Genomic DNA, 23952 nt, shown 5'->3' with positions numbered 1-23952 from the left:
CCCAGTTGGTACTGCTACTCGAGATAGTTTCAGGAACTGCCACGTCCGGAGGAAATAGCAGGCTCGAAACTTCATCTTTGGTATAGGACTTTGAGCTCTGACGATACGAGTCGGGTGCTCTGGCAATGTGAATTTGCAGGAATGTCTCTACAGTAAAGGTAGATAGACCTGGCGCAATATACTTGAAATTGGGCCTTGGCGCTTGCGATGGCCAGTTTTTCGCAAACTTTCCAGAGTCTCAGAGCCCAAGGGAGCTAGCCTTTTATGGCTATTGGCCTCGGAAAATCTGCGGCAAGCGACTCTCAATAACAGATAAAAGGGCTTCGTCTAGGTAATTTGGCCTCCACCAGCGCACGAAAATCTGCCCTTCTTGGCTATCAAAGTAATATTTGCCCGTTTCCCAGTTTCTCAACAAAATTCTATAGAAATCTTGTAGCGGGACAGTCTCTTCTTGTCCGGGAAAGTCATGTGGTGAGTTTCTCCCCACCACAGTCGCCGTAGAGGTTGAAAAAAACTGCACTATCCATGGGGGCATCGGCGTTATGTTGACCGTACGATAGAATATAGTCAGGTTGAAACTAGTAAGTCTCATTCCAAAAATACGAGGGGTCTGGCTGGTAGAGTATATCACGAAAAAGAACACGCTCTTATCGAATAGCAGCGATTGCTCTGACTGACCCAACCTTGCCAATGATAGATGAGCAGAGAAAGGAAAGAAGCCTGAAGGCAGAATGTTTCGAGCCTGAAGGAATATTCGGGTGCACAACGCCCCCTGAGTGTATCTAGGTAGCGATTGTAGTTTGTGTGCATTGGGCACCGCTATTCGACTAGACATGTGCTACGCGGTTTTTATGGGCCGCCACGTGAAGAATATGCACATGTTTAATGCAACTATCATTATCTGTCCACGAGCTGTTGATTAGTGTTGTGAAGCCTTGGTCTTTCTCTCCAGTGTTAAGTACTTGTCTTGGCTGGACTAGCTTCAAATGCCACTTAGACTCTGAGTATTTACTGCTAGTCTGGCATCTATAACGGATAAGCTAATAGATGGGTGTGTGTTTAAGAGAGGGGAGGTCAACTCTACACAAGGTAGAGGCTAATTCTAGTTTGACACCGACTGTATTTCCATTTATATAGGCAAGTATAGTAAGTGTGGGACTGATAATAACATTCTTGTAAGTTTTAGTATATATACAATAGACTGAGTTAGTGCGACTCCAAATTCCAAAGGACAGTATATAAAAGGATTGCCACTTATTTATTGCTCTAGAGATAGTGGCGTTGAGCAACTTGGATATATTCAAATACCCATTGCCTCCGACTATGCATGCGATTCAACTCTGCATCTATTGCCCAAGATCTCATTAACAAGCACTGCTTTTTTATCCCTTGGGACAAGAACTATTCCAAGATTCCCTCTTTGACCAAACAAGCGGCGCCTTCTCCGGATGTAACATCTGAATTAACAAGACCGTTGCAGACCCCTTCTCAATAAGATCGAGGACACTCTTGCGTGCGCCCTCCAGCGTCTCCCCCTCGAAACACACAGGGTCTACGCGCCCATTGCGGAATAGCGAGGCCATAGTAGCCACAAGCTCGACCTGAGAGAACTTTCTGCCAGGACAGTCGCGCACACTTTCCGACCAGCCAATCAAGGTGCCGCGTCTCGGCTGAATAAACCGCTCCTCATCCAAGTCTCGTCCCCGCCTTGTGTCTGTGGGACAGATGATTCGGGGTCGAGTTCAGCAGCCGTCTTTGTAAAGCGAGACGGCCGCCAGGTAAGCGAGTCTGACCCCCAACATCTGGGATCAGTCTGTAATGAGGAATAAGCCAGGCATATCATGGTGTTGGGCGGAAGGACAAGTGTCTTGTCCCCGACATCTAGAGTTTGCGCCTTGTACTTCGTCCACTTGGTGACCGGAATAGGGGTATACATCCGCATGCTTTCGTAAAAGACAGCTAGACAACGCTTGATCCTAGGAAATTCCGCCGTATAGTTCCATTCTTGTGGCGGTTGGTCACCCAGCACATGATGAAGTTCCTCCGACACCCAGTCCTGCACTGCCGGGTTAGACGCCAGGAAATACACGGCAAAGGTAAAAACATAAACCGTGTCGTGTCCGGCAAAGTTGATGACGAATATGTTTCCGTAGATTTCTCGCTCCGTGAGGCCTTCGCCCTCCTTGGCATCAATAGACGCTTAGGCAAGAGACGACAAGAAGGTACGCCTGGTGCCGACGTCCGACGTGCCCTCGGCGACCTTGCGCTTCTCCGATTCGTACATTTCCGTCATGGACCTCTTAAATGCCTTGACGGCCTCGCCGAGTTGTCGCCGTTTGAAAGGCAGTCAGGGCGTGTTTGTGAAGAACTTGGGCCCCATGGCAATGAGCAGGATGCAGTTTTCCAGTATCAGCTGGAGAGAGTCCTTGTAGCTGGCCGCAAGATCTGCATGTGAGGTTTCCTCATGCCTTGGAATCATGCCTTGGAACTTGAATGACATGCCAAACCCGGCCTGGGCAAGCACGCCGAGTGACAAGCCACGGAGGTCATCAGCTGTGCTTCGAGCCAACGGACGCGATAACCAGTAACGAATGATGTCGGTTGCCTGGGATATGCTTTCGGACCAGACAACCTCGTGTGTAGCGCTCATTAAGCACGAGCCCTCATCATTATCGGATGTGTTGTTGCTCTTAACAAAGTTTCTCTCTCCCAATACATGTAGTGCGGCTACTGTCTTCCCATGTTCTTCCAGACCGTCCGAGGCGGTACAGCCACTGAGAGCGGCGTGCGGTACATTGCAGTGATGGTGCCTCAAATCGTGAACTTTGGCCTTGACGTGGGCTATTGTGTCGAATGGGGCTACTACGTGGGAAACCCCGGCTCTCCAAGGTGCTGAAACAACTGGCTGACGAACAACCAGGTGCCATACATGATTGCCGGTGGTATCATGGCCTCCTGGCCACCATCAGCCCTGCAACGCCGACGGCACAGTAGGCAGCATATTTAGTTTTGATAGGGATTGGTGTTGCCATGGCCTCACAACTACCGTACACGGCGTTACAAGTGGTTCTCGAGTACGTATTTCCCTCTCTAGTAGTCCTTCCGGCGGCAATGACTTTCTACGAAGCCGCAGTGCGCCTGTGTCCTCCACATACCAAACAAACTTGCTGCAAATTTTCTCAGCATACAGTCTATTGCAGAATAAATTTACGTATCAAGGATACACTAATGTATGAAATTGATGAAAAACAAATACCGAAAAGGGCTAAATGCACGACATTGAGCCCCTTTTATACTCTGTCCCTACCATATTTTAATATATCACGATTTTGGCGGCTACGTATTGCATTGAATGTGGACTTGGTCCTTGATTGCATCTATGTATCGAGAAATTGAGGCCTTTTTTATAGATGGAAATTGAAGACATTGAAAAGGCCACCTTTGAATTGAAAAGGCCCTTATTAAAGGTTTTTAGATAGATAGTCCAGCCGGGCTTCCTAGATTACGTGGCCTTGCGTAGCCCTGCTAGATTACGTACCCGTCGGCATAATATAAAGCATAATGGCTAGGTACTTGACCTGGTTAAGTACCTTTTGCCTCCTACTGCAGTATTCAAAGCACATGTCACTTATTCTACTCTGTTACTGAGGAGGACACTTTACACTTGCGATACATTCTAGATTCATACTTGTTTAGTTCTTGGTCGAAACACCAAGGCCCAGTGTCTGGGGGCCGGGGGAACATCAACCCGGCAGAGCACACATGTACACGTTGAACGTATCCACAGCTTAACCTCGTGTATTGATCTGGCATAGAATGTCATCAGAGGGTATGATCTTGTCCAAGTTTCTCTTCAGGACAATCTTGACAGGCACAAGGGACTCAAGCTCGTCATGACTTCTCAGCCTCGAATGATGGCGATGGTGTTGAGGGGCTTGGGGCTGCATTCTAACCTCGTTTACCCGAGGGACGCCTTGAGCCGATGGTTGTATGGGAGAAAGTATCAAATGGGAAATTATGAATATGGTATTGCTTCCTGTCGCTGTCCACAGCCGCCCTGGTTCTCCTTGCCTGTGGCACACTCCTCCTGCTGTGGCGGCCATGGATGCTCACAGTAATACCATGGATCTGGCCCTCGGGGCCCAGATGTATGTCATACTGGATACCTTTCAAGCCGGCTTTGCTCATCACCTCTTTCAAAGAATGCCTGCTAGCTTGACGACAAGTTATTGGTGATTTTCATGTCCCTCACCGGGCGAATAAGTCATGAGGAGTTGCCAGGAATAAGGTCACCTTCAACCATTCTCGGGCAACTCTCATCAACTAATTCATGAGTCGTGTAAGCTATTCCGACATTCTGGCGGCTGTAATAGATTCTAGGTGCTTTGGCTGACACAGAAGCAATAGCCAGGAGCTGCGTTGGTGATACCAACGAGCTGTACGCCGCAATCTCTCGGCCCATCAAACTTGGACAGCCTTTCCAAGGTATTCTCTGGCTGTCTGCAAGGGCCGGTTCGGAGTGAGAAGCTCGACTTTTACACCAGAAGCTACAACGGTTGCCTCTCTAGCATTAATGCTCCTGCTGGTGGCCAGGACTCCCAGGAGCATGGTGGACGCGACATTGCAGTCCCTGTTTGGCCCGCATCTTCACCAGTTCGAGCCGGAAATTGTAGACCAAGTGATGCAGTTCAATGCGCATGCTTGCATACTGTTCCAAGGAGTTGCCGACTTCTTCGGGCCTTGTGCCAGTGTGTGAGCCTCGCGACCGCATCAAGGCGCCTTTCCGGGCCTTTATCAATCTACCAGAGCAGCGGAGCTGGCAGTGCTTCGCATTCAAGCACCTCGTTAGATGGATGGATGTGCTTGAAGTCGATAATCAGTCACGAATCGGCTTATTGTTCCTATTCTTTTTCTTAGCGTGAACGCCGAGACGAAAAGCCTCACTCCCACTCCCGTATTTCTTGTACTTGGCCGCCGTCAAAACGTAGCATCTTCTTTTACTAATTATTCCATTCCTCGCGTAAGAGTATTTCCCAAAAAAAAAAAATAAATAAATAAATTAAAAAAAAAACGCTTGATACTGGTTTATCGCCTATATGGCAAAGGATGGACGTCAAGTATCTCACATCCAACAGCCCGCGGCTCGATGCAATCTTCAGCGAGACGCTACGTCAGCGGAACAACATGTTTAGCTGGCGCGTCTTCAAAGAGAAGACGGTTATCCGTGGAAAAGATTCATCCTTAAAGACTAGTTTATTAAAGCTAACGTTAAAGTCTAGGCTTTCAAGCATATGTTGGCTTAAATCTAGTAGACTTTGACCGGTATTCCCCCTATTCCAAACGCGTTTCGGTCAATGGCCACTTCCCTCAGGTATTGACAGATTACAAGAGTCTTCCATCCTGTTGATGGGGAAGTTTCTTGGTCGTCCTAGACATTCGGATTCTTTGGCCATGGCCACCAGCCACGGAGCGGCATATCGTCGTAGATTGCATTAAAATTTTGCTCAGGCTTTACTCGATTGTATACATTAATATTATTCACTGAGATATGATGGATTTGAGATTGAGAAAGAGTCTTGATACCGCGTGAGTAGACAAATAATGTTCCTTTCCATTAGGGATTCTCCGCTAGGTCAATGAGTTGGAATCTGCGAGCATGCGTGAAGCCCTAATATTGAAGCCGTGGCGCTAGCGGCTGCTATTTTGCGGTACTGCATTCCCGTGTCTGCTACCATGCTTAGGATACAAGTTCAGCTGGAGGATGTCTTGCTGGCCTTGAAGACCAATGCCAGGTACCTCGAGGACCGGAAATGTCATGGATAGTACTGGCCTGGATTTGATGGCAGCCGCCAGGCCTTACCATACTGGCTTCATTGGCTTCAACTTGTTCGCTTACAAGAACCGAGATAACACAGGCTGTACCCAACGGTAAGAATATACACCTGCATGTTCTCGAACCATTGCTAATTTTTACAGGTACAACATCCCCGAGGCACACACCGTCGTTCGTGGCACCCTTCGCCATGCTGGATTCCCAGGGTTTATCAAAGTTCTCGTCGATATGAGCATCAAGCACTGAGTGCAAGGAGAAAATTCTCAGCTAAAGTGGCATATCCTTTTGAGCAGTGTTGGGGTCCCAGCCACGTACTTGTCCCAGACGACCTCTGTTCGATGTCTTGTGCCCATACATGCCGCTATTTGTGCAAGGTCGGGCGAGTACTAGGGAAAGATGAATAAAATGTCAGTCTTTGGGTCAGAAGGGCTGGCGGATGTGTTCCTCTGGACCTGTGGCGGATAAACATGGCACTATGATATGTTGGTGTGTACTTTGCGATGGATGAATATTACGTGCATTGGATGATTGGATTGTAAAGTACCTCTCCGGGTCTTGCGAAGTACTGGTGAAGAGTGTGTATGCCTATCGCCGGCAGAGACGCTGGTGCTTACGCAACATGGGTTCTGTATTTGCCTCAACGTTTGGAATGGCAAACAATGGAGTTAGGAGCCAATCTATACCCTGTGCAACGAGGTTTAGGCATGCGCAACAGCCGTCATGGTCATCTCAGTCCTTTCGTATGGTGGCATTCGAAAGTCGCGCTTGGTGGGTGTGTCGATGCACTGGTGAATATCGGTCCAAACATCAGTGGTCGATTCTGGGACAGCCGAGCGACTCAGGTTCCCCAATGAGAGCGGTATAGAACTTGAGCTGGGACACCTGGGTATCTCAGTCTAGCGACAGGGACTCCAAAAACTTCTTCTTCCCTTCAATTTTCGTAGTTTTGATACCAAGCACTCTCCTCTGAATGTTCGAGGCGTGGTTTCCGAAATGCATTTAGCCCCTCTTCGTCCCTTTTCTCCGCCGCCGCAACTGGGCGATCGCTCAGGTCACGAGGTCATTGCAAATATCAAAGGTCGGGTGCAGCATGGAGTCAAATATCTGATGGGTAACGGGGAAAGCCCCTTTGGTGTGCAATGGCTGCCAGGCAACTTTGAAGTGTCCAGAGGTCGTCCAGATGTCTCGGACTCGCTATGTAGTATGTGGTCACGTTTAAGTAAGTAAGTTAGTGGGTCCCGTCACTAGCGACATCAGATGGCCCGCACTAGCCCTGTACGTACATTTAGCACCGCCATGTCCACATCTCCATCATCTCATCTCCATCACCATCATCTCTCACGACTGAACAATGGCGGAGCGCGGCATCCGGCAGTGCCTGCATGACATCACCGCTTATCTGGTAGTACTCATCGTCATCGCTACCCTTGCATCGCTACAGTTTGGCTTTCATCTGGTAAGTGTCGGCTTCGACTCCTTCCAGGCCCTGGACTCGTGTGGCTGCAACCGTCAACTGGTAGCCCCACGACTCCACGGCCACTCCTCCAGAGGCACCATCAGGGGACGCTCTTTGACCGCCAAACTAACTATTTCCAGGCTGAACTCAACGCACCTCAAGATGTCATTACCTGTCAGAAAAAATCCATCTCCACTGCCTCCCACGTTTCTGGCTGGATCAAAGAGGCTGCGGGCAAAGCTGACAGGTCCGGACGGCCTTCTGGCTGGCTACCAGAATGTATTCCCATGAGCGAAGCCGCCTTTGCTACCATCTCTTCCGTCTTCACCGTCGGAGGTCTCGCTGGCGCCCTGGCAGCCGGACCAGTTGCCTCCAAGCGGGGGCGACTACCTGCAATGAGAATGACGGCTTTGCTGTACATTGTGGGAGCTGCCGTCGAGGCGTTGGCCGGCAGCGTCGTCGCCATGTCTGTTGGCCGTCTTATTTCGGGCCTTGGAGCCGGAGCTTCCACAGTCATCGTGCCTCTCTACATCAGCGAGATCTCTCCTCCGGACGAGCGAGGGCTATTCGGCGCCATGACCCAAGTTTCTATCAATGTTGGCATCATCGTCACCCAGACTTTGGGCTACTTTTTGAGCTACGGCCACGCCTGGAGATGGGTTCTTGGTATTGGTGTTTGCATCGCCACGACACAGTTTCTTGGCTTATTCGTCGTTCCCGAAAGCCCTGCTTGGCTAGCTGCACATGGCGATCCTACCAAGGCCAAGGTCACGCTGCAGCGCATTCGGGGGAGCGGATCTGATATCCGCGAAGAAACCTCACATTGGGGCGCCGGTGCTGGTGGCGGTGCTGCGTCTACTCGAGAGGCAGAGGAAGAAGGTCTTTTGGGTCAGACTGATGGAACCGCGCCACTGTCTCCTACCACCTCTGGGTCGACACGACACATGGGTTTCATGGAGGTTGTCAAGGACGTAAAAACACGGCCTGCCATCATTGCGGTCGTCGGAATCATGCTAACGCAGCAGTTTTGCGGTATCAATTCCATCATTATGTATTCTGTTTCCCTGCTCGCCGATTTGCTCCCGGTTTCTTCTGCAAAGCTCACCATTATCATTTCGGCCGTCAATCTCGGCATGACCATTGCTTGTGCCCCGTTGCCAGATCGCCTAGGCCGCAAGAAGTGTTTACTCATTTCCATCGTAGGACAAGGTACGAGCTCGCTAGCCTTGGCGCTCTCCATCCTGTTTGGTGCCAAGGCCTTGTCAGCAATTGCTGTTCTTGCCTTTGTGGCCTTCTTCGCAGTCGGCCTTGGTCCAGTGCCCTTCATCATGGCGTCAGAGCTGGTGGGCCAGGAGGCTGTTGGAGCAACTCAGAGCTGGTGCCTGGCCGCCAATTACATTGCAACATTCATCGTGGCCCAGTTCTTCCCCATCATCAATGCCGCATTGAACAAGTCGTTTGGTGGAGCCGGATGGGTGTACTTCCTCTTTGCCGGACTGGCTGCGCTGGGTGCCATGTTCGTCGGTGCTCGGGTACCTGAGACGAAGGGAAAGAAGGATGCTGATGAGGTTTGGGGACGAACACGCCGTTTGGATTAATCAAGACAGCAAACCTTTTTGTTTTTCTGTTAGCGATTGATGACATTAATTTTGTATTCGAAAACTTCTAGTACAGCGTCTATTTGAAGGTTTTTGCGCCATTTATGCTCTGATGCAGTTGCATAATACCTGCCTTGACACCATCCACAATGTACAACTCCCTGGCTCTCTGCTCCCCGTATACATCTTTTGCGGTAGAACGAATAATGTCCTCTAGCCCTGCCATTCCTCCACAGCCCATGACGACACATGATATGTTGCCCGATTCAAGGAGGCCTTTGGTGGCCAGGCTCAATTTTGTCTTTACCTCTTCCGGTGAGACGGTATGAAAATCGCCTGCCGTCAAGCCCGACGTGACAACACCAGCAAACTTGTTGCTGCGACCTGTTGCGTCAACGCCCAGGAATTCATAAACGCCTTCAGATAGATGTTTCTCCCAGAACTTGCCCGTCGTCACGATCCCCCATTGCTCACCGGGCCTTAGCAGAGCCATGGCGGTCAAGATGCTGGCTTCAAAAATGCCCGTCACCGGCCCATCAAACCAATTTGACAGCTCCGGAACGAGGCTGTGGACGCTAAAACAGGCCACCAGGATGGCATCCCAGTTATTCCGTGCAAAATCTGCGGCTGGCAGCTCGCTCAACACGACTTTTGTGCTCGTCTGGATGTCTTCACTGTTGTCGATGCTAGGTGGAGCCGTGGAGCTGGCCGTCATGGAGTGCATTTCTACAGACTCGGGGAGAGTCAGCATGTCCCCTGCTCGTCCATGTTTTTTTGATGTCGGTAGCATTCATACATTGGATACGGGGGTAGATTTGGCAGCCTGCACCATGCCTCTGGTCATGACCTCGGAGGAATTGGGGTTGAGGAGTAGTATGCGCATATGAGGGGACGATTCCGAATCCATTGTTACAAAATCAGAGTATCTTGTTCCAGATCTGGATTATTTGTAGTTCATGACATCAAACGTTAAGCTGCCCGGAGATGTCACTCGCGGGGAGGTCACGTGACCCTCGCCGTCGCTGCTGAGCCACCTCTGACGACAATCGACCCGAAACCCCCACTATCCTTCCTTGGTGCTGACGACGTATTTCCATCCAGGCACTTCGAGCTGCCCACAACCACCAACTTCCTAGCTTTGGCCTCGTCAACACCCCGTCCTACTGTTGAGCTGTCGCAAAGATGGCCAACACTCCACCCATTGGTATGTTCTCCCTGTTGTTTTCACCAGCAACGAGCGTGCCGAGCCTGCTACTATGAAGCTCCGCTCTCCGGGGGAAAGCAATCGCAGCTAACGCGAGTTACTCCGCACGCCAGTCCTCGACGGCGGCACCGGCTTCCTCAAAGTTGGATATGCCGCACAGAACTTCCCCGAGCACCAGTTCCCCTCCATCGTGGGCCGGCCCATCCTGCGATCTGAAGAACGAACCGACAGCAATGTCGTCATCAAGGATATCATGTGCGGCGACGAGGCGGCCGCGGCCCGTACCATGCTCCAGATCAGCTACCCCATGGAAAACGGCATAGTCAAGAAGTGGGATGATATGCAGCACCTGTGGGACTATACGTTTTACGAGAAGCTCAAGGTGGACACGAATGGGCAGAAGATTCTGCTGACGGAGCCGCCGATGAACCCGCTGAAGAACAGAGAGCAGATGTGCGAGGTCATGTTTGACCGGTACGGGTTCGGGGGTGTCTATGTGGCTATTCAGGCTGTTTTGGCCCTGTATGCACAGGGTACGTCGTAAATGATGTGGTGAAGGCTTCATGTGGAAGGGGAGGGGTGTTTTTTTTCCTTGGTTTATTTTTACTGACTTCGCAACACAGGATTGAGCTCGGGCGTCGTTGTCGACTCTGGAGACGGCGTTACACACATTGTTCCGGTGTACGAGTCGGTTGTGCTCAACCACCTCACCAAGAGATTAGACGTGGCCGGTCGCGACGTGACCCGCAACCTCATCAAGCTGCTCCTCCGCCGCGGTTACGCTCTGAACCGGACGGCGGATTTCGAAACCGTCCGACAGATCAAGGAAAAGCTGTGCTACGTATCATACGACCTAAAACTAGACAAGCGGCTGAGCGAAGACACTACGGTCCTTGTGGAGAATTATACCCTGCCCGACGGGCGTGTTATTCGAGTGGGCAGCGAGCGATTCGAAGCCCCCGAATGTCTGTTCCAGCCTCATCTTGTGGATAGCGAATCCCCCGGGCTTGGCGAGTTTCTGTTCAACACGATCCAATCGGCCGACGTGGACATTCGCGCTTCTCTGTTCAAGGCCATTGTCTTGTCAGGGGGCAGCAGCATGTACCCCGGCCTGCCGTCAAGGCTGGAAAAGGAGCTGAAGCAGCTGTGGCTTACGAGGGCTCTGCAGGGCAACCCCGAGAGGCTGAGCAAGTTCAAGGTGCGGATAGAAGACCCGCCAAGGAGAAGACACATGGTGTTCCTTGGTGGTGCTGTGTTGGCAAACATTATGGCTGACAAGGAGAGCATGTGGGTGACCAAGGCGGAGTGGGATGAACAAGGGCCTCGGGTGCTGGAGAAGCTAGGACCGCGATAAGGTTAAAAAAAAACAAAAAATAAAGAAGAAGAAGTAGTCATTTGGCGAAGCAATAGTAGAATTGGTTGTATGGTGGCTCATGATGAGTTGAATCGTTACATAGCGCAATGAACATGGCCCTGGGTGGGAAAGATGATTGACTGCGTGAAGTGCATGTGCTGTGTGTGATGTGTGGTGCAAGTGTATGTCCAGCCCACACGAGGCTAGTTCAAGGCAGTGGTGCGGTGCCGTATTCACGATTTGGAGCTGCACGTTGAGTCAAGTCGTTTGTTATATTAGATTAAAATATAATTCAATTGAAAAACTTGTATTTAAATATTTTTAAATATTTTCAAGCTGTTATAAAAAGAAGAAGACTGTTATAATAAGCGTATTTCGTATATTTAAAGGGATAGTCGAGATGTCGAGAAATTGAAATGTTTAGATGTACTACTCCGTTCTGCGTCCTGCAAGTCGAGGATGTCGTGCATATCTTGGCATTGCTGCTTAGTCATATTAATCGGCACTTGTGCTTTTAGCGTGCGACGGTGGCAGGCGGCGGGGACATTCGGCAAAGCTGCGCTGCCACACCGAGACAAGTTGCTGCCGCACCGCGCATGCCGAATGTCGGTTGTCAAAACTTCCTTCTCGTGATATAGAGGTGGCAACTTGGACCAGATTCGCGACAGAGACAGTTCCGCTTGGGCCGACGCGCAGCACCACGGTGCCGTCTCACCTCCATGCCTGAATCGGGGATCCATGGCCGCCTCCGCTGTCGATGCCCGAGCCCTGGCAAGTCAACAAATGAGCCACTGATGATACGTACAGATTTGTTATTCACACTTGACTCCGAGGCGACTCGATCGTCTGGTATGCGGCAAAGGCAGTGATTAAAGGCAGTGATTGATTCGCCGCTCGCCACTCGCCGCTCGTCATTCGTCACGGCACGGCACGGCACGCACACGCGCACGGCACAATAAGCATTGTACGATAGACTGTTTCATCGCTTTTGGAAGCGCCCGGTCAGGCTTGTGCAAGCACCCCGGAGCCAGCTTGGCTGAGGCTGGAATACCATCACCGGCTGCGCCATCGCGAATGGTCGCGGCGCGGCGGCATCCGGCAAACTTCTGTTCGACACACTGCTCGTCTGGCCTTCTGGTTCCGTTCTGCTCAACACGGCCTGACTCGAAGCGTCCCCAAGACGACAATAGCCGGCGAGGGCGACTCGTGCGTACCCCGTTCCGTGACCCGTCCTTGTTGCTTCCCGCCACGCGGCGCTGAGTCGGCGGCATGAGCTTGACGAACCCGCCAACTGGCCCAAACGCCAACGCCATCAGTAGAAACCAGTCCCTTAAACGGAGTGTCCAGGATGCATTTGCAGGTACGTTGAAACGAATTCACTTCTCCGCGTCGTCTGCCTTTGGGCTCCATCTCCATCTCCATTCGCCCACAATTCATGGCGTCCATTGCTCCGCTGTCCCCATGCTTGTGGCGTTGGGCGAGAGAGAGCAGCCGACATTGCAAGCGCAAGGGCGCAAAGGCAAGAAGCCAAAATGAAAACATTAGAAATTAAAAATTAAAAGAAAAAGGAGGGGGGGCTTTCGGGCCGGGCGGCTCTTGTCTTAGCGTTGTCTCTTTGTTGGGCCGAGTTGCGAGAGAAGTGAGAAGTGGCATCTTGGGACTCGGGGGGCCAGACCGCTTTGCCATTTTGGCATTTTGCCCCATTCAGGCCGATTTCCCTCGGCACCTGGACCCTTCGTTCAACTTCCAGTCCATTGCCTTCGCCGCCCATTGCTTTGCGCTCTGCGTTCTGTTGTGTCCATGTTCATTGCTTTGCAGCTAGTCGGGTCCTGTTCGTCGTGAGTGAGGGACCGGGAAAAACGAGTCTCCGCGTTGAGGCACGCCTGGGCCGTCTTCGGCACTCCGACTCCATACCTCAATCACCGTTGATATATCTTGTCCTTCTCTCGCTCTCTCTCTCACCTTCACTTCTGCACTGTCCACCATCAAGCACCATGCCTCTGCGGATGCGAAATGGACCGCAGTTCCCTCACCCGTCCTCAGCGTCTTCGCTCCCGTTCAGTTCATCCTCAGCTCACCATCGCTATGCAGATACCCATGACCGCCCCGGAGCCTTCCATCCCCGGCTTCGGGTCATGGACCGGTACAGAATTGTCGGATTCATCAGCAGTGGCACATATGGGCGTGTGTATAAAGCCGTCAGCCGCGTCAGCACGGTAGCTGTTCGCACGACAACCACCCCATCAGGAGCCTCCTCCAGCAGTGCCACCGCCGGCCAGGAGGTGGCCATCAAGAAGTTCAAGCCCGACAAGGAGGGCGAGCAGATCAGCTACACGGGTATTTCACAAAGTGCCATTCGAGAAATGAGCCTCTGCAGCGAACTCCGCCACCACAACGTCATCCGCTTGGTGGAGACGCTTCTGGAGGACAAGTGCATCTTCATGGTTTTCGAGTATGCCGAGCACGACTTGTTGCAAATCATCCACCACCACACCCAGCAGCCCCGGCATCCTATCCCCCCGGCCACCATCAAGAGCATCATGTTTCAACTGCTCAACGGGTGCCAGTACCTGCACACCAACTGGGTCCTGCATCGTGATTTGAAGCCTGCCAACATCATGGTCACTTCCGGTGGCGAGGTCAAGATTGGAGATTTGGGTCTGGCCAGGCGATTCGACAAGCCGCTGCACTCTTTATTCAGCGGTGACAAGGTCGTTGTCACCATCTGGTACCGGGCGCCAGAGCTGATTCTCGGCTCATACCACTATACACCAGCCATTGATCTGTGGGCGGTGGGTTGCATTTTTGCAGAACTGCTTTCTCTTCGCCCCATCTTTAAGGGTGAGGAGGCAAAGATGGACAGTAAGAAGACGGTCCCCTTTCAGAGGAACCAAATGCAGAAAATCGTCGACATTATGGGCATTCCCACCCGCAGCAGATGGCCGCTGCTGCCCATGATGCCAGAGTTTAACCAACTCAACACATTGCAATCACCACCCTCTCACCACAGCCACCACCACCATCATCATCATCAACACCACGGCCATTCCTCCAGCAACAGTTCGACATCCAACCTCGAAAAATGGTACTACAACACTATTTCCAACGCTCCTCAAAGCGCATCGTCGGGTCCTTCATTGACATCCCTCGGCGCCGAGGGGTACAAGCTCCTCGCTGGACTCTTGGAATACGACCCGACCAAGCGACTCACGGCTGCTCAGGCACTCCAGTCTACATTCTTCACTACCGGCGACCGCGTCAATACCAACGCTTTTGAGGGCCTCAAGGTGGAATATCCCCATCGGAGAGTCAGTCAAGACGATAACGACATTCGCACAAGCAGTCTCCCCGGCACCAAGAGGAGCGGACTACCAGATGATTCGTTGTTGCGGCCTCCTAAGCGTGTCAAGGAGTAGGGCTTCCCCGTTGCGGCAATAGGAGGCGAAATCATCATGGCGACAAGTCACTAGGGGCCCTAGTGGGCGGGCTTATCTACACAGTCAATACCGATACTTCCCACGGACGGGGTTACAAGATATTAGTCCATCGTATACCGAGATATTCGCACACCAGAGATTCAAAGACATGCCTTTTTAACAGACTACATCTATATCCCCTTACAATCCGCGCCTAGGCAAGCTACGCTTGACTGGGGAGCTACCTTGGAAACTGACGGGACAGTTGCCTTTTGCACCTTGGATCACGCCAAGCGTGTTCGCTGCTCCTTTGCAGCCAGCATGGCGCCATGCGATTGCAGCTCCTGGTCCCAGCACCTGTCCATTACGCCCCAAGTATCATCCTCGGGTTCAACGTGTAGCCTACAGCAGACCAGGTAGATGCTCCATTGTAGGGCATCAATATCGCATATCCCCCCAGCTTGGGCACGATCGAAGGATCGTTCTGCAACCCCTGCTGGGCCCCTATCCAACTAGGCCTGAGGAGCCGGATATACATTTGGAACCCAATCTTGGCCCAACACCCGCACAAGCGGTCAACAAGGCGCCAATCATGGGCAATCAAGAAACAGCGTCACTGCACTGAAGAGGAGGTGTGATCAGCCCGCACGTAACGAGTATTTCGATATATTTTAATCTGACGCAACGCATTGCGTGAGCCTAAACATGGGCTTCCGAAGGGATGGTCAAGGGGGCTCAGATTCAGGCGGGCACATATACGACCTTGCAGAGCATGTCTTGAACGTGCTGCTAAACAACGGCACATTTCCACGAACCAGGCGCCTACTTAGACCGAGGGGCGTCCTAGACTGGTTGCTCCTGTTGCGTTTATTCCATGGGCGTCCTTTGCTCTAAATTTCCACCAGCCGAATCTCGTCGAATCCAACCGTGTCTACCCGAGAGCTTGTAATTTTCAAAAAGGAAGCATGTGATGAGAAGCATTTTGTAGCATAGCTTGGGTATCGGTAGCCAGTATAATAGCATCCGCAACATGTCATGAAGAATGGGTACAAACGGAGCAAATGTTTATATTTGCTTTGGTCTGCCCGTAAAGGCCGTGTTTCACATGTACACCGTGGCAGGATACGTAGAGCGGCGCGGGTTCAAAAACAATGCTTGATGAGACAGACCGTGTCACATGGTCAACTCAGACATGCAGTAGTCCGACGAATTACGTGTAGCAGACAGCCATTTCGTCACCGTTGTATTGGTTCTCCTCCCATTATTATATGTATTCATTACAACGCTCTCCGCCAACAGGGTACATGTCGCTCTTTGAATTCCACATTTCCTCCGCCCGGCTAGGGTATTCGTACAAAAGAAACAAACGGATTACATGCGACAAATAGACAAGCGCAAAAACAAAGAATTAATAATCGTGAAGGAATAGAGTACAGAGTTCTGACCAGCCCGCCGCTTGATGGATGGGGTGGGTTTGGGCACGTGCCGGTCGTCTTCCTTCTGGCATGACGAACGCCACGGTGACGATGCGTATCGCTGTGGCGTGCACTTGTGTGCCTTTGCTTCGCAGCAGGGCGCAAGGGGGGCTGCGAGTGCCGGCTCGGGCTGCTATAGATGTGATGGTCGGCGCTTGTGTAGTTGCTCCGTGGTGTTTACTTCTTTGCCGGGGCGGGAGGGCTCTTGACGTTGGTGGACAGCCAGCCTAGGCCTTCGAGGAGGCCTTCGCCGGTGGTGGCGCAGCTGGGCACGACGTACCAAGCCTTGTCTTTGATCTTGGAGAGCTCGAGGGCTTCTGTGACTTGTTTTGGGTCCATTGCTGTATCGTATTAGCTTTTTGGGTCCGCGCTTCGCTCCATCATGACTGAGGCTTGGTTTTGACTCCTTGCTTCGCCCGATCAAGTCACCATCTTGGATCGACTGCCCCTGCGCAACGTGGGCACGAGGAAAGCGTACGTACCGTCGTTGAGATCCTGCTTGTTGGCAAACACCAGCAACAAGCTGTCCTTCATTTCGCGATCGTTGATAATGCGGTGCAGTTCCTGCTTGGCCTCCTCCATGCGGCCGCGGTCCGACGAGTCGATAACAAAGATTAAGCCCTGGGTTCCTGCATCCAAGTCAGTTTGAAGTCCTATTTGGGCCTCGCTTCGCTTGAACGATGTGGGCATATATTTGGGTTTGGGGCCTCGCTGCGCTCGAACGGCGTGTGCATGTAATTCACACGCTCAGGTTTTTAGGGGCCTCGCCTAGCTCGATCGGCGTAGCATAGAGTTTACGCTCCAGGCCTTTCAAGCCTCGCTCCATCGCCGCGAAGCGATTCAGCCTCCCGGCCCCATCCCCAAGCAAACACAAACACCTCCCCCCAAAATCGAGCGCAGCGAGGAAAAGGGAAAAAAAAAGTCGAGCGCAGCGGGGAAAAGAAAGAACGTACCAGAGTAGTAGTGCCTCCACAAGGGACGAATCTTATCCTGGCCACCCACATCCCACACATTAAACTTGACATTCTTGTACGTGACCGTCTCGACGTTGAAGCCCACGGTGGGAATGGTGGTCACGTCCTGCCCCAGCTTGAGCTTGTACAAAATGGTCGTCTTGCCCGCGGCGTCGAGCCCCAGCATCAGCAGCCGCATTTCCTTGGACCCGAACAGCCGGCCCATGACCTTGGAGAGTTGTCCGCCCATGGTTGCCAGAAGGTTCCCCCTTGTCCGCAGCGTCTGTCCAGGCCGAGCAGCAAAGGAGGAAAAATAGGGAAAGCGTACAGGGCCTGTCGGGGGTATATATTCGTGGGATTTACGCACGAGCCAGCAGCCGAGGTGACGCGAGGGTTCGAAATGCGTCGCTTGAAAGCCACGAGAGAAGCACAGGAGAGGTTTGAAAGGTCGGGAAAAAGGGTCGCGAGACCAGAGGATTTTGGGTGGTTTCAGTGGCTACAATGTCCCATGTTCCTTTTTTTTGGGGGGGGGGGGGGGGAACGCGGGTACCTGACAGACCATGTAAGTATATGTACCTTTGTACCAGCCCTTATTCGGCCAGGTGGGGAGGGAGACGGAGGAGGGGGGTTGGGGGGGAGGCTGCCCCTGTCCATCAACTTTAGACTTGGATGAAACGTGCCCCATGAGAGGGAAAGGGCACGACACATGCTTTTCGCCTCATGTTGATTGCAAAAAAGACAAAAATCAATATAAACAAATGCAACGGCAATGTCACGGTCGCAGTCGCAGCCAGCCACGGCGGCGGGTTCCAAGCCCTCGGGTCAGGCGTCACGGCCTGTGCTTTCCTGCCACGGCGCCCAACATGATGATGCTCCGCACCGAGCGACGGTATCGTAGTAACTCTTGGGAATTTGCTGTTCTCTTGCCGAGAAGGCAGCGCGGTCTCGGAAGCACGTTTGCTTTGATCTGCGTCAGTTGCCTTCGGTAAACGGCTGCTGGCTGCATTCAAGATTGACTTGTCGCATGGCAAAACCTGACTTTTGACACTTTGGACCGCCTCACCAATGATTTTACATGGCCCGCCCGCATCCCGACGGCGCCAAGGTCATTGCGCAAAACGACATTAAGGACTCTCGCACGTTTCTGACGCAGGGGCAGCCACACAACAGACAGGGGTAGGTGGCCCATATCCACTTTGGAAAATGAAAGACGGCGTCAATCCGAAGTAAGGCAGATAATAAAATCTCTTTACATGCGCAGGTATACGTTTATATTTGAATATATCAAAAAATAATATAATAAGAAGAGCATTAATAATCTTACATATATATAATATTAGTTTATACTTAGTATAAACAAAATTTAATACAAGATAAACCTATTACTTGAAAGATATTCTCAAGATACTGTGGCACCTGCGCACATTCAAAGGGACACATGACTACTCCGTACCGAGTTTGGTACCTAGACCATAGACCATAGGTCACAACGTCACCAGACACTCAGACGCTGACAATGCTCGTAAAATAATGCCTTGGCTTCCTCATAGCAACTGCCCACCACGTACCCGTGACGGCCATGCCTGAGCTCCAAATAAAGCACTATGGATATCGTCCAACCTACCCCATAGACACCAGATAGACACACAAAACAATGTCCTTGCCGCCAACGCCTGCTATCACAAAAACACACCAGACCCCCCATACGCCAAAGAGACTTCGAGACCTGATCCAAGACCCGACTACTCATGCAAGAAATCTACAGATCCCGACCCAGCAAACATCACGCCCGATACTCAATCACAAACCGTCGCTCCACCTGTTGAAGTGTCGTCGAGTCGTTTTCTCCCTCAAACTTGAGAGCCACGCGCCCCTGGCTGTCCATGCTGTGAACCTCAGCCTTGTAAAATGTCGTCGTGTTGGGATACAAGGCTAAAACCACCTGCCCAGACTCCCAGTCCTTGAGGGTGCTCGCTTGGCTCTCGGGCGTGATTGGAATCATGCTGCTTGCGCTCGTCCGGTACTCCTTTTGTTTGCTTTGGTCGTCGGGCTCGATATCCAGCACCTTGTACCGCCGGCTCTTGCCTTCGCCTAGAACCTGAGCCACTTCGCCCATTATCCAGTCCGATACGCCTTCTCCGCCAGTCCTGGGCTTGAATGCCACCGCATCACCCTTAGAAAACACTACTTTGGACTTGTTGCTAGCGGCCGCCGCCGCAGCGGCAGCAGAACCGGAAGCAGTCGATCCTGAAGCTCCGCCACCATTGCCCGTTCCCGATGAGCCCTGGGGCTCTACACTGTCGGCCTTGGGAGGCATGCTGTCTCTATCTCGGTTGCTTGAGCGGTCGCCGTATTTTCGCGAGGAACCACCAATAGGACTGGGAACCGGAGAGTCCCCAGCTCCGTCAAAATCGTACAACGAAGCGGCGGCTGCTGCTGCACTGTCTCGCGCATTTCGTTTCCCCGTGGGTGCAGACGAACCGCCCTCGGCCTGCTCCTTGGCGACAATAACGGCGCGCATAATCTTGAGCTGCTCCATGACGGCCTTGATACTGGCGACGTTTGCCTCGGAGAACTTGACGCCATTGCGACACAGCTGCTCCATCTGTTTCAGTGAATCGTTGGGGATCTTTTCCGGGTCGGTGGCGCCGACTTTCTTGTCCATGTCTACCAGCTCCGAGAGGTTGTCATTCTCGGCATTGATGCCAGAGACAATCTCGGCGAGCTGACTCTTGCACGAGTCCCATATCTGGGCCTCCTCTCCGTGAGAATTGTTGCCATTGCTGCGGTTGGTCCCGCGTCCACTTCGGTTGCGTTGCGACATGATGCCACTGCCTGGACTGCCAGTGATGCCGCCTCCGCTGTTGGTGCGATTGTGGTTGCTAACCGTGTCGACAGAGTCGGAGCGAGGAGAGGGTCGATGGTAGTAAGGGCCGAGGTCTTCTCGGAGGTTGTCGAGTTCGTTGCGGCGCTGTCTCTTTTTGTCAGTCATGATGAGGTCCAATGTCAATAGCTGATCCCAATTTATGTCCGGAGCTCGGGTCCAACAATGCTCGTCTTGTAAAGCTACCGTCTCGTCTTCTTCTCCCGCCCTTTTTTTTTTCTTGTCCCTGGCGCGGCGCTGCAGGGTCAAGCCGAAGCAGACAGAGGCGAAGCAAAACGCAGCCAAGCTAAAAAGACAGCAAAGGAGGGGGCAGGAAGCGCGAAATCAAATATTTCAAACTATAGAATTTGAGACAATAGACGCTTTCTCTCTGCGGACTGCTGCAAAGTGCAAGGTGCGCACCAATGCAACTAATGGTGTAACAAGACTCGGTAGTGACTCGGCTTCAAATCGGAACGCAAAGAGCAAGCCAGCCAGCCATGCATGCAGGAACGAAGCCAAGATAAAGCGCACATGCAGGTAGAGAATGCGGATGCATTGATGCCAACGGATGCGAGTCGAGATGCAAATTGTGTGATAAAAAGGCAATTCAATCGATGCAGGAGGACACAAGATCAAAGCCAAAAGTCAAAAAGAATGGAGGCAAGAAAGAAAAAGACAGTCAACATACGTTTCGTCGATGGTAGAAAGTGAAAGCGCAAGTGGTTGGGCCTGGAGCTCGGGAGCTTGTCGATTGGTTTGTATGGATCTCGAGACTCAATCAAGCTGGGGGAGCTGCAAGTAAGACTCGGCACTCTGTTCAAATGTTGCAGTTTCCCTCGCAGTATCGTTTTCGGTCTGTCCCTGCTAGAAACGCAACCGTGGCAATGGCAACGCCGTCCAAAGCCAACGCCAGAAAATGTCACGGTAAATGACCCACGCCCTGCCAGGGCTATTGCGGAAAGAGAAAGGGCCGTCTCGCTGCTGCACTGTGATGGAGCCACGCAACTCGAATAAATCGGAGACGGAGATGGGGACGAAGATGGGGACGGAAACGCACCCCAGCTGTAGGTAGCTGTGGTTCTCGTCGTGATGGAAAGTCAAGGTCGAGACGGGGTGGCCAGGCAAGGCAAGCAAGGTCAACAAGGGGGTGCAAGGTCAGCGTTTATAGTTAAATGCTATCAGATTACTCCGTACTTTGCACGAAAGGCGCCAGCTGTCGAAAGAAAGGGTGGGAGGGGCAGCTGCAGCACCAGACACGAGGCCGAGCCCAAAAATGATGTCAAGGGATACGGCGCCCGCGTTGTACTCGGTACTTCGTGCCCTACTGACCTCAAGTCTGGTCCGCTGTCGGCCAGTGAAAAGCCTGGCACTTGACCACCAGACGCACAAAATGTCTAGGTACTCTGTACTTGCCTTGCCCACTTGTGTTCTGGGGCACCGCACGCAACTCCGCCGCCCGTCAAGTCAACACCATGACATCGTCTCAGGTCATGGTAGCAATTTCATACGGCATTATAATAATATTGTATCGTCCCTTTTGTTTTTGGCTCCTTCCATTACATCCCACCCGTCGCATCCATCAAACCTATCACAACCTCTCCCTGGCCCCTTCCACCTCACAAAACGCCTTGAATGTTATAAACTCGTCCCCGTCCGCCTCAAGCACACACTCCGCCGTCGAACCCACAAAGAAGACGTATCCTTCTCTGATCTCATGGACCGTCGGTCCCACGCTAATCTTTCCCTTGCCATTCGTGCAAATCAAAATGCTAGGTCCCTCCAGCGGCTCAAACGTAGCCTTCGCCCCCGGCCCCTTTAGCACCGCCCTGACGACAGCGAACTCGTCAATCGGCGGGTCGTACAGGTCTACCGCCGAGCCGGAGCTGTACGCCGCGCGGTTCATGGTCGCGTAGGGATAGTCCGTAGGCGTCATCTTTTGCTCGTCGATGGGCGCGTAGTTGTAGGTCAGCATGTCGACGAGCGTCGTGACATCTTTGAATTTGGGCGTAAGGCCTGCCCGGACCACATTGTCTGATGCCGCCATGCACTCGATGATGTCGCCCGACAGGTAGGCGTGGATGTCGTCCGCCACAAGGAACAGCGCCTCTCCAGCCTGCAGCTTGACAAAGTTGAGGAAGAAGAGGACAAATATGCCAATGTCCTCTCCAAACTGCCCGTGGAGACGCGTGACGAGCTCTGACAGAACCTCTCCACTGGTAGACTCGACGCCTCCCGAAGCAAACTCGGCGCCCTGCGACTTGGCCAGCCCGATCAATTTCGTGATGCCCTTGGCGACATCCTCCGCCGAAGAGGCCATCAGCGCCCCAAACGCCTTCTTCAGCACCGCCTTCTTACCACCCTCATCATTGCCCTTGACAATCTTGGCAAACTCTCCGCTCACCTCATCGCCAACCAACTCCCTCAACGGTCCTACAGTCTCTAAAAAGTGAGCAATCTCACTCAAAGGCCTAAACCCACAGAGTCCCTCAAACGGCGTAATGGCAATAGCCATTTCCGGCTTGTGATTATCATCCGGGTAGTTTTTTGGATCCCTCGCGTGTAGCTGCTCGGCGAGCTTCTTATTGGGATGGGCCTGGATGGAGAGACCCTTGTTGATAGAGAGGACTTTGAAAAGAAAGGGCAGTTTGGCACCGTACTTGGCTGACACGGATGACGAGAGGAGCTGCTGGTTCTCGGAGCAGAGTTCGAGGAGGGTTCGGCCGGTCTTGAGATCTTTGGAAGGGTTGGAGGGGTGAGTGCCCATCCAGAGCTATCAACTCCGTTAGTGCTTGTCTTATGTTCTGTAGTCGCGGCCTGCCGGCCTCATGCGTCGTACCTCTGCGTATGGCTTGTCGGCCTGGATACTCAGCTCATCCGACGGCGTGGCAGCCGCGAACCTTGCGGCGGCAGACTGGCTGCCCTTTTTGCCCCATTCGTACGAATTGACGCCGCACTGGAGGCGGAAGAGGGGGACTTGCATGCTGGTGTTGACGACGTTGGTAGCCGCGGTGGTGTTTTGACAGTGAAAGGCGCCAGAGAATGGCGTTATCAATGTTGGGTATCGAGGAGGGGGAGAAGAAAGAAAAGAAAGACCCAAAGCGAAGGAGCACGTCTAGTTCCAGAAACTTGGCAACTTGGGGACGGGTCGGGCAACATGAAGCCAAGTTGTGAAGCTTCCCCTCATCGTACCCCGCCAAGGATTGCGTCGCTAATTACTGAACGCGGCCGGCCACGTTGCCCAAATAGGAATGGGCCTCAACATTGCACCTCGACATCTGCACCCCAGAATCCGCCTTCACCGGCCTCTTTGCTTGATCCATCTTCACCAATCCGCCCCGGCGCGTCAACCCATTTTGTCAATTGGCTATTCTACCACAAGACGGGAGCTCCTGCAATACTTAGGTAGTTACATAGCCACGCCACGCCACGCCACGCCACGTCCTCAACCTTAAACCGGGCCTCGGATCTAGCTCCCATGTGACCAACACCGTGCTGTACCACATCATTTACCACAACCATCATCCATCATCGTCGTCATCACCATCATCATCCCCCACGCCTTTCCAATGTTCCGCGTGCAAGTCTTAGTAAACGACTGGGATCTCGAGTCCGCAGTCTGCTCACTTGCATGGCCCAAGGCCCAACATCCATCCGCCCAGCTCTTGCTCAGAACTCCCGCATCATGACTCCCGATATTTGCAAGCCAAAGCCCTCCTACTTCGCCATGCCGACGTCAGCTCTACACGGTTTCTTGTACAGAAGATATAGCGCCTCCTGGGAACGTGACAAAATATATG

The 23952-nt window shown here is 52.4% G+C and overlaps 11 protein-coding genes across 11 annotated transcripts; 4 read left to right on the top strand and 7 right to left on the bottom strand.

Annotated features, from left to right (window-relative positions):
- Nucleotides 1–1651: 1651 nt before the first annotated feature.
- Nucleotides 1652–2293, bottom strand: J3458_016835 (uncharacterized protein; the record flags this gene model as incomplete). The annotated part of the gene is made up of 2 exons (XM_066121016.1): nt 1652–2182; nt 2240–2293. The coding sequence occupies 2 exons, from the start codon at nt 2291–2293 to the stop codon at nt 1652–1654; spliced, it is 585 nt and encodes a 194-aa protein (XP_065973948.1).
- A 54-nt stretch (nt 2294–2347) lies between these two features.
- On the bottom strand, nt 2348–2650 carry J3458_016834 (uncharacterized protein; the record flags this gene model as incomplete). The annotated part of the gene is made up of 1 exon (XM_007810995.2): nt 2348–2650. One exon carries the CDS (start codon nt 2648–2650, stop codon nt 2348–2350), a length of 303 nt encoding a protein of 100 aa, XP_007809186.2.
- A 3165-nt stretch (nt 2651–5815) lies between these two features.
- On the top strand, nt 5816–6079 carry LYS9_2 (saccharopine dehydrogenase (NADP+, L-glutamate-forming); the record flags this gene model as incomplete). The annotated part of the gene is made up of 2 exons (XM_066121015.1): nt 5816–5928; nt 5977–6079. 2 exons carry the CDS (start codon nt 5816–5818, stop codon nt 6077–6079), a joined length of 216 nt encoding a protein of 71 aa, XP_065973947.1.
- Nucleotides 6080–7163: 1084 nt separating this feature from the next.
- On the top strand, nt 7164–9830 carry HGT20 (Belongs to the major facilitator superfamily). The gene is made up of 2 exons (XM_007810994.2): nt 7164–7289; nt 7430–9830. The coding sequence occupies exons 1-2, from the start codon at nt 7185–7187 to the stop codon at nt 8885–8887; spliced, it is 1563 nt and encodes a 520-aa protein (XP_007809185.2). The 5' UTR covers nt 7164–7184; the 3' UTR covers nt 8888–9830.
- J3458_016831 (uncharacterized protein) lies at nt 8923–9830 on the bottom strand. Its single transcript, XM_066121014.1, has 2 exons — nt 9684–9830; nt 8923–9620 (listed from the first exon to the last, which is right to left on the bottom strand). Exons 1-2 carry the CDS (start codon nt 9792–9794, stop codon nt 8967–8969), a joined length of 765 nt encoding a protein of 254 aa, XP_065973946.1. The 5' UTR covers nt 9795–9830; the 3' UTR covers nt 8923–8966.
- A 146-nt stretch (nt 9831–9976) lies between these two features.
- Nucleotides 9977–11711, top strand: ARP2_3 (Arp2/3 complex subunit, actin nucleation center). The gene is made up of 3 exons (XM_007810992.2): nt 9977–10091; nt 10205–10624; nt 10715–11711. Exons 1-3 carry the CDS (start codon nt 10070–10072, stop codon nt 11443–11445), a joined length of 1173 nt encoding a protein of 390 aa, XP_007809183.2. The 5' UTR covers nt 9977–10069; the 3' UTR covers nt 11446–11711.
- A 103-nt stretch (nt 11712–11814) lies between these two features.
- SSN3 (cyclin-dependent protein kinase) lies at nt 11815–14861 on the top strand (the record flags this gene model as incomplete). The annotated part of the gene is made up of 2 exons (XM_066121012.1): nt 11815–12805; nt 13537–14861. Exons 1-2 carry the CDS (start codon nt 12715–12717, stop codon nt 14859–14861), a joined length of 1416 nt encoding a protein of 471 aa, XP_065973944.1. The 5' UTR covers nt 11815–12714.
- On the bottom strand, nt 11829–12185 carry J3458_016829 (uncharacterized protein; the record flags this gene model as incomplete). The annotated part of the gene is made up of 1 exon (XM_066121013.1): nt 11829–12185. One exon carries the CDS (start codon nt 12183–12185, stop codon nt 11829–11831), a length of 357 nt encoding a protein of 118 aa, XP_065973945.1.
- A 1842-nt stretch (nt 14862–16703) lies between the features above and the next one.
- ARF6 (ADP-ribosylation factor, Arf Arf6) lies at nt 16704–17797 on the bottom strand. Its single transcript, XM_007810990.2, has 2 exons — nt 17290–17797; nt 16704–16965 (listed from the first exon to the last, which is right to left on the bottom strand). The coding sequence occupies exons 1-2, from the start codon at nt 17537–17539 to the stop codon at nt 16757–16759; spliced, it is 459 nt and encodes a 152-aa protein (XP_007809181.2). The 5' UTR covers nt 17540–17797; the 3' UTR covers nt 16704–16756.
- Nucleotides 17798–18685: 888 nt separating this feature from the next.
- On the bottom strand, nt 18686–21306 carry J3458_016826 (uncharacterized protein). Its single transcript, XM_007810989.2, has 2 exons — nt 20844–21306; nt 18686–20260 (listed from the first exon to the last, which is right to left on the bottom strand). The coding sequence occupies exon 2, from the start codon at nt 20111–20113 to the stop codon at nt 19073–19075; it is 1041 nt and encodes a 346-aa protein (XP_007809180.2). The 5' UTR covers nt 20114–20260; nt 20844–21306; the 3' UTR covers nt 18686–19072.
- A 437-nt stretch (nt 21307–21743) lies between these two features.
- Nucleotides 21744–23135, bottom strand: PMI1 (Mannose-6-phosphate isomerase; the record flags this gene model as incomplete). The annotated part of the gene is made up of 2 exons (XM_007810988.1): nt 21744–22925; nt 22992–23135. 2 exons carry the CDS (start codon nt 23133–23135, stop codon nt 21744–21746), a joined length of 1326 nt encoding a protein of 441 aa, XP_007809179.1.
- Between the last annotated feature and the right edge of the window lie 817 nt (nt 23136–23952).

The sequence above is a fragment of the Metarhizium acridum genome, assembly GCF_019434415.1.
Source record: "Metarhizium acridum strain ARSEF 324 chromosome Unknown scaffold_405, whole genome shotgun sequence".
Classification (NCBI taxonomy): Eukaryota; Fungi; Ascomycota; class Sordariomycetes; order Hypocreales; family Clavicipitaceae; genus Metarhizium; species Metarhizium acridum.
Note: the sequence above shows the minus strand (reverse complement) of the source record. Positions and strands in the feature narration are given on the sequence as shown.

Coding starts and splice junctions, on each gene's coding strand:
- ARF6 (XM_007810990.2), bottom strand. CDS start 17,539: ATGGGCGGACAACTCTCCAAGGTCATGGGCCGGCTGTTCGGGTCCAAG. Junction 16,966..17,289: donor GTGGAGGCACTACTACTCTG/GTACGTTCTTTC, acceptor ACTTGGATGCAG/GAACCCAGGGCTTAATCTTT.
- J3458_016826 (XM_007810989.2), bottom strand. CDS start 20,113: ATGTCGCAACGCAACCGAAGTGGACGCGGGACCAACCGCAGCAATGGC.
- J3458_016831 (XM_066121014.1), bottom strand. CDS start 9,794: ATGGATTCGGAATCGTCCCCTCATATGCGCATACTACTCCTCAACCCC. Junction 9,621..9,683: donor AATCTACCCCCGTATCCAAT/GTATGAATGCTA, acceptor ACTCTCCCCGAG/TCTGTAGAAATGCACTCCAT.
- ARP2_3 (XM_007810992.2), top strand. CDS start 10,070: ATGGCCAACACTCCACCCATTG. Junction 10,092..10,204: donor GGCCAACACTCCACCCATTG/GTATGTTCTCCC, acceptor TCCGCACGCCAG/TCCTCGACGGCGGCACCGGC. Junction 10,625..10,714: donor TTTGGCCCTGTATGCACAGG/GTACGTCGTAAA, acceptor TTCGCAACACAG/GATTGAGCTCGGGCGTCGTT.
- HGT20 (XM_007810994.2), top strand. CDS start 7,185: ATGGCGGAGCGCGGCATCCGGCAGTGCCTGCATGACATCACCGCTTAT. Junction 7,290..7,429: donor TACAGTTTGGCTTTCATCTG/GTAAGTGTCGGC, acceptor AACTATTTCCAG/GCTGAACTCAACGCACCTCA.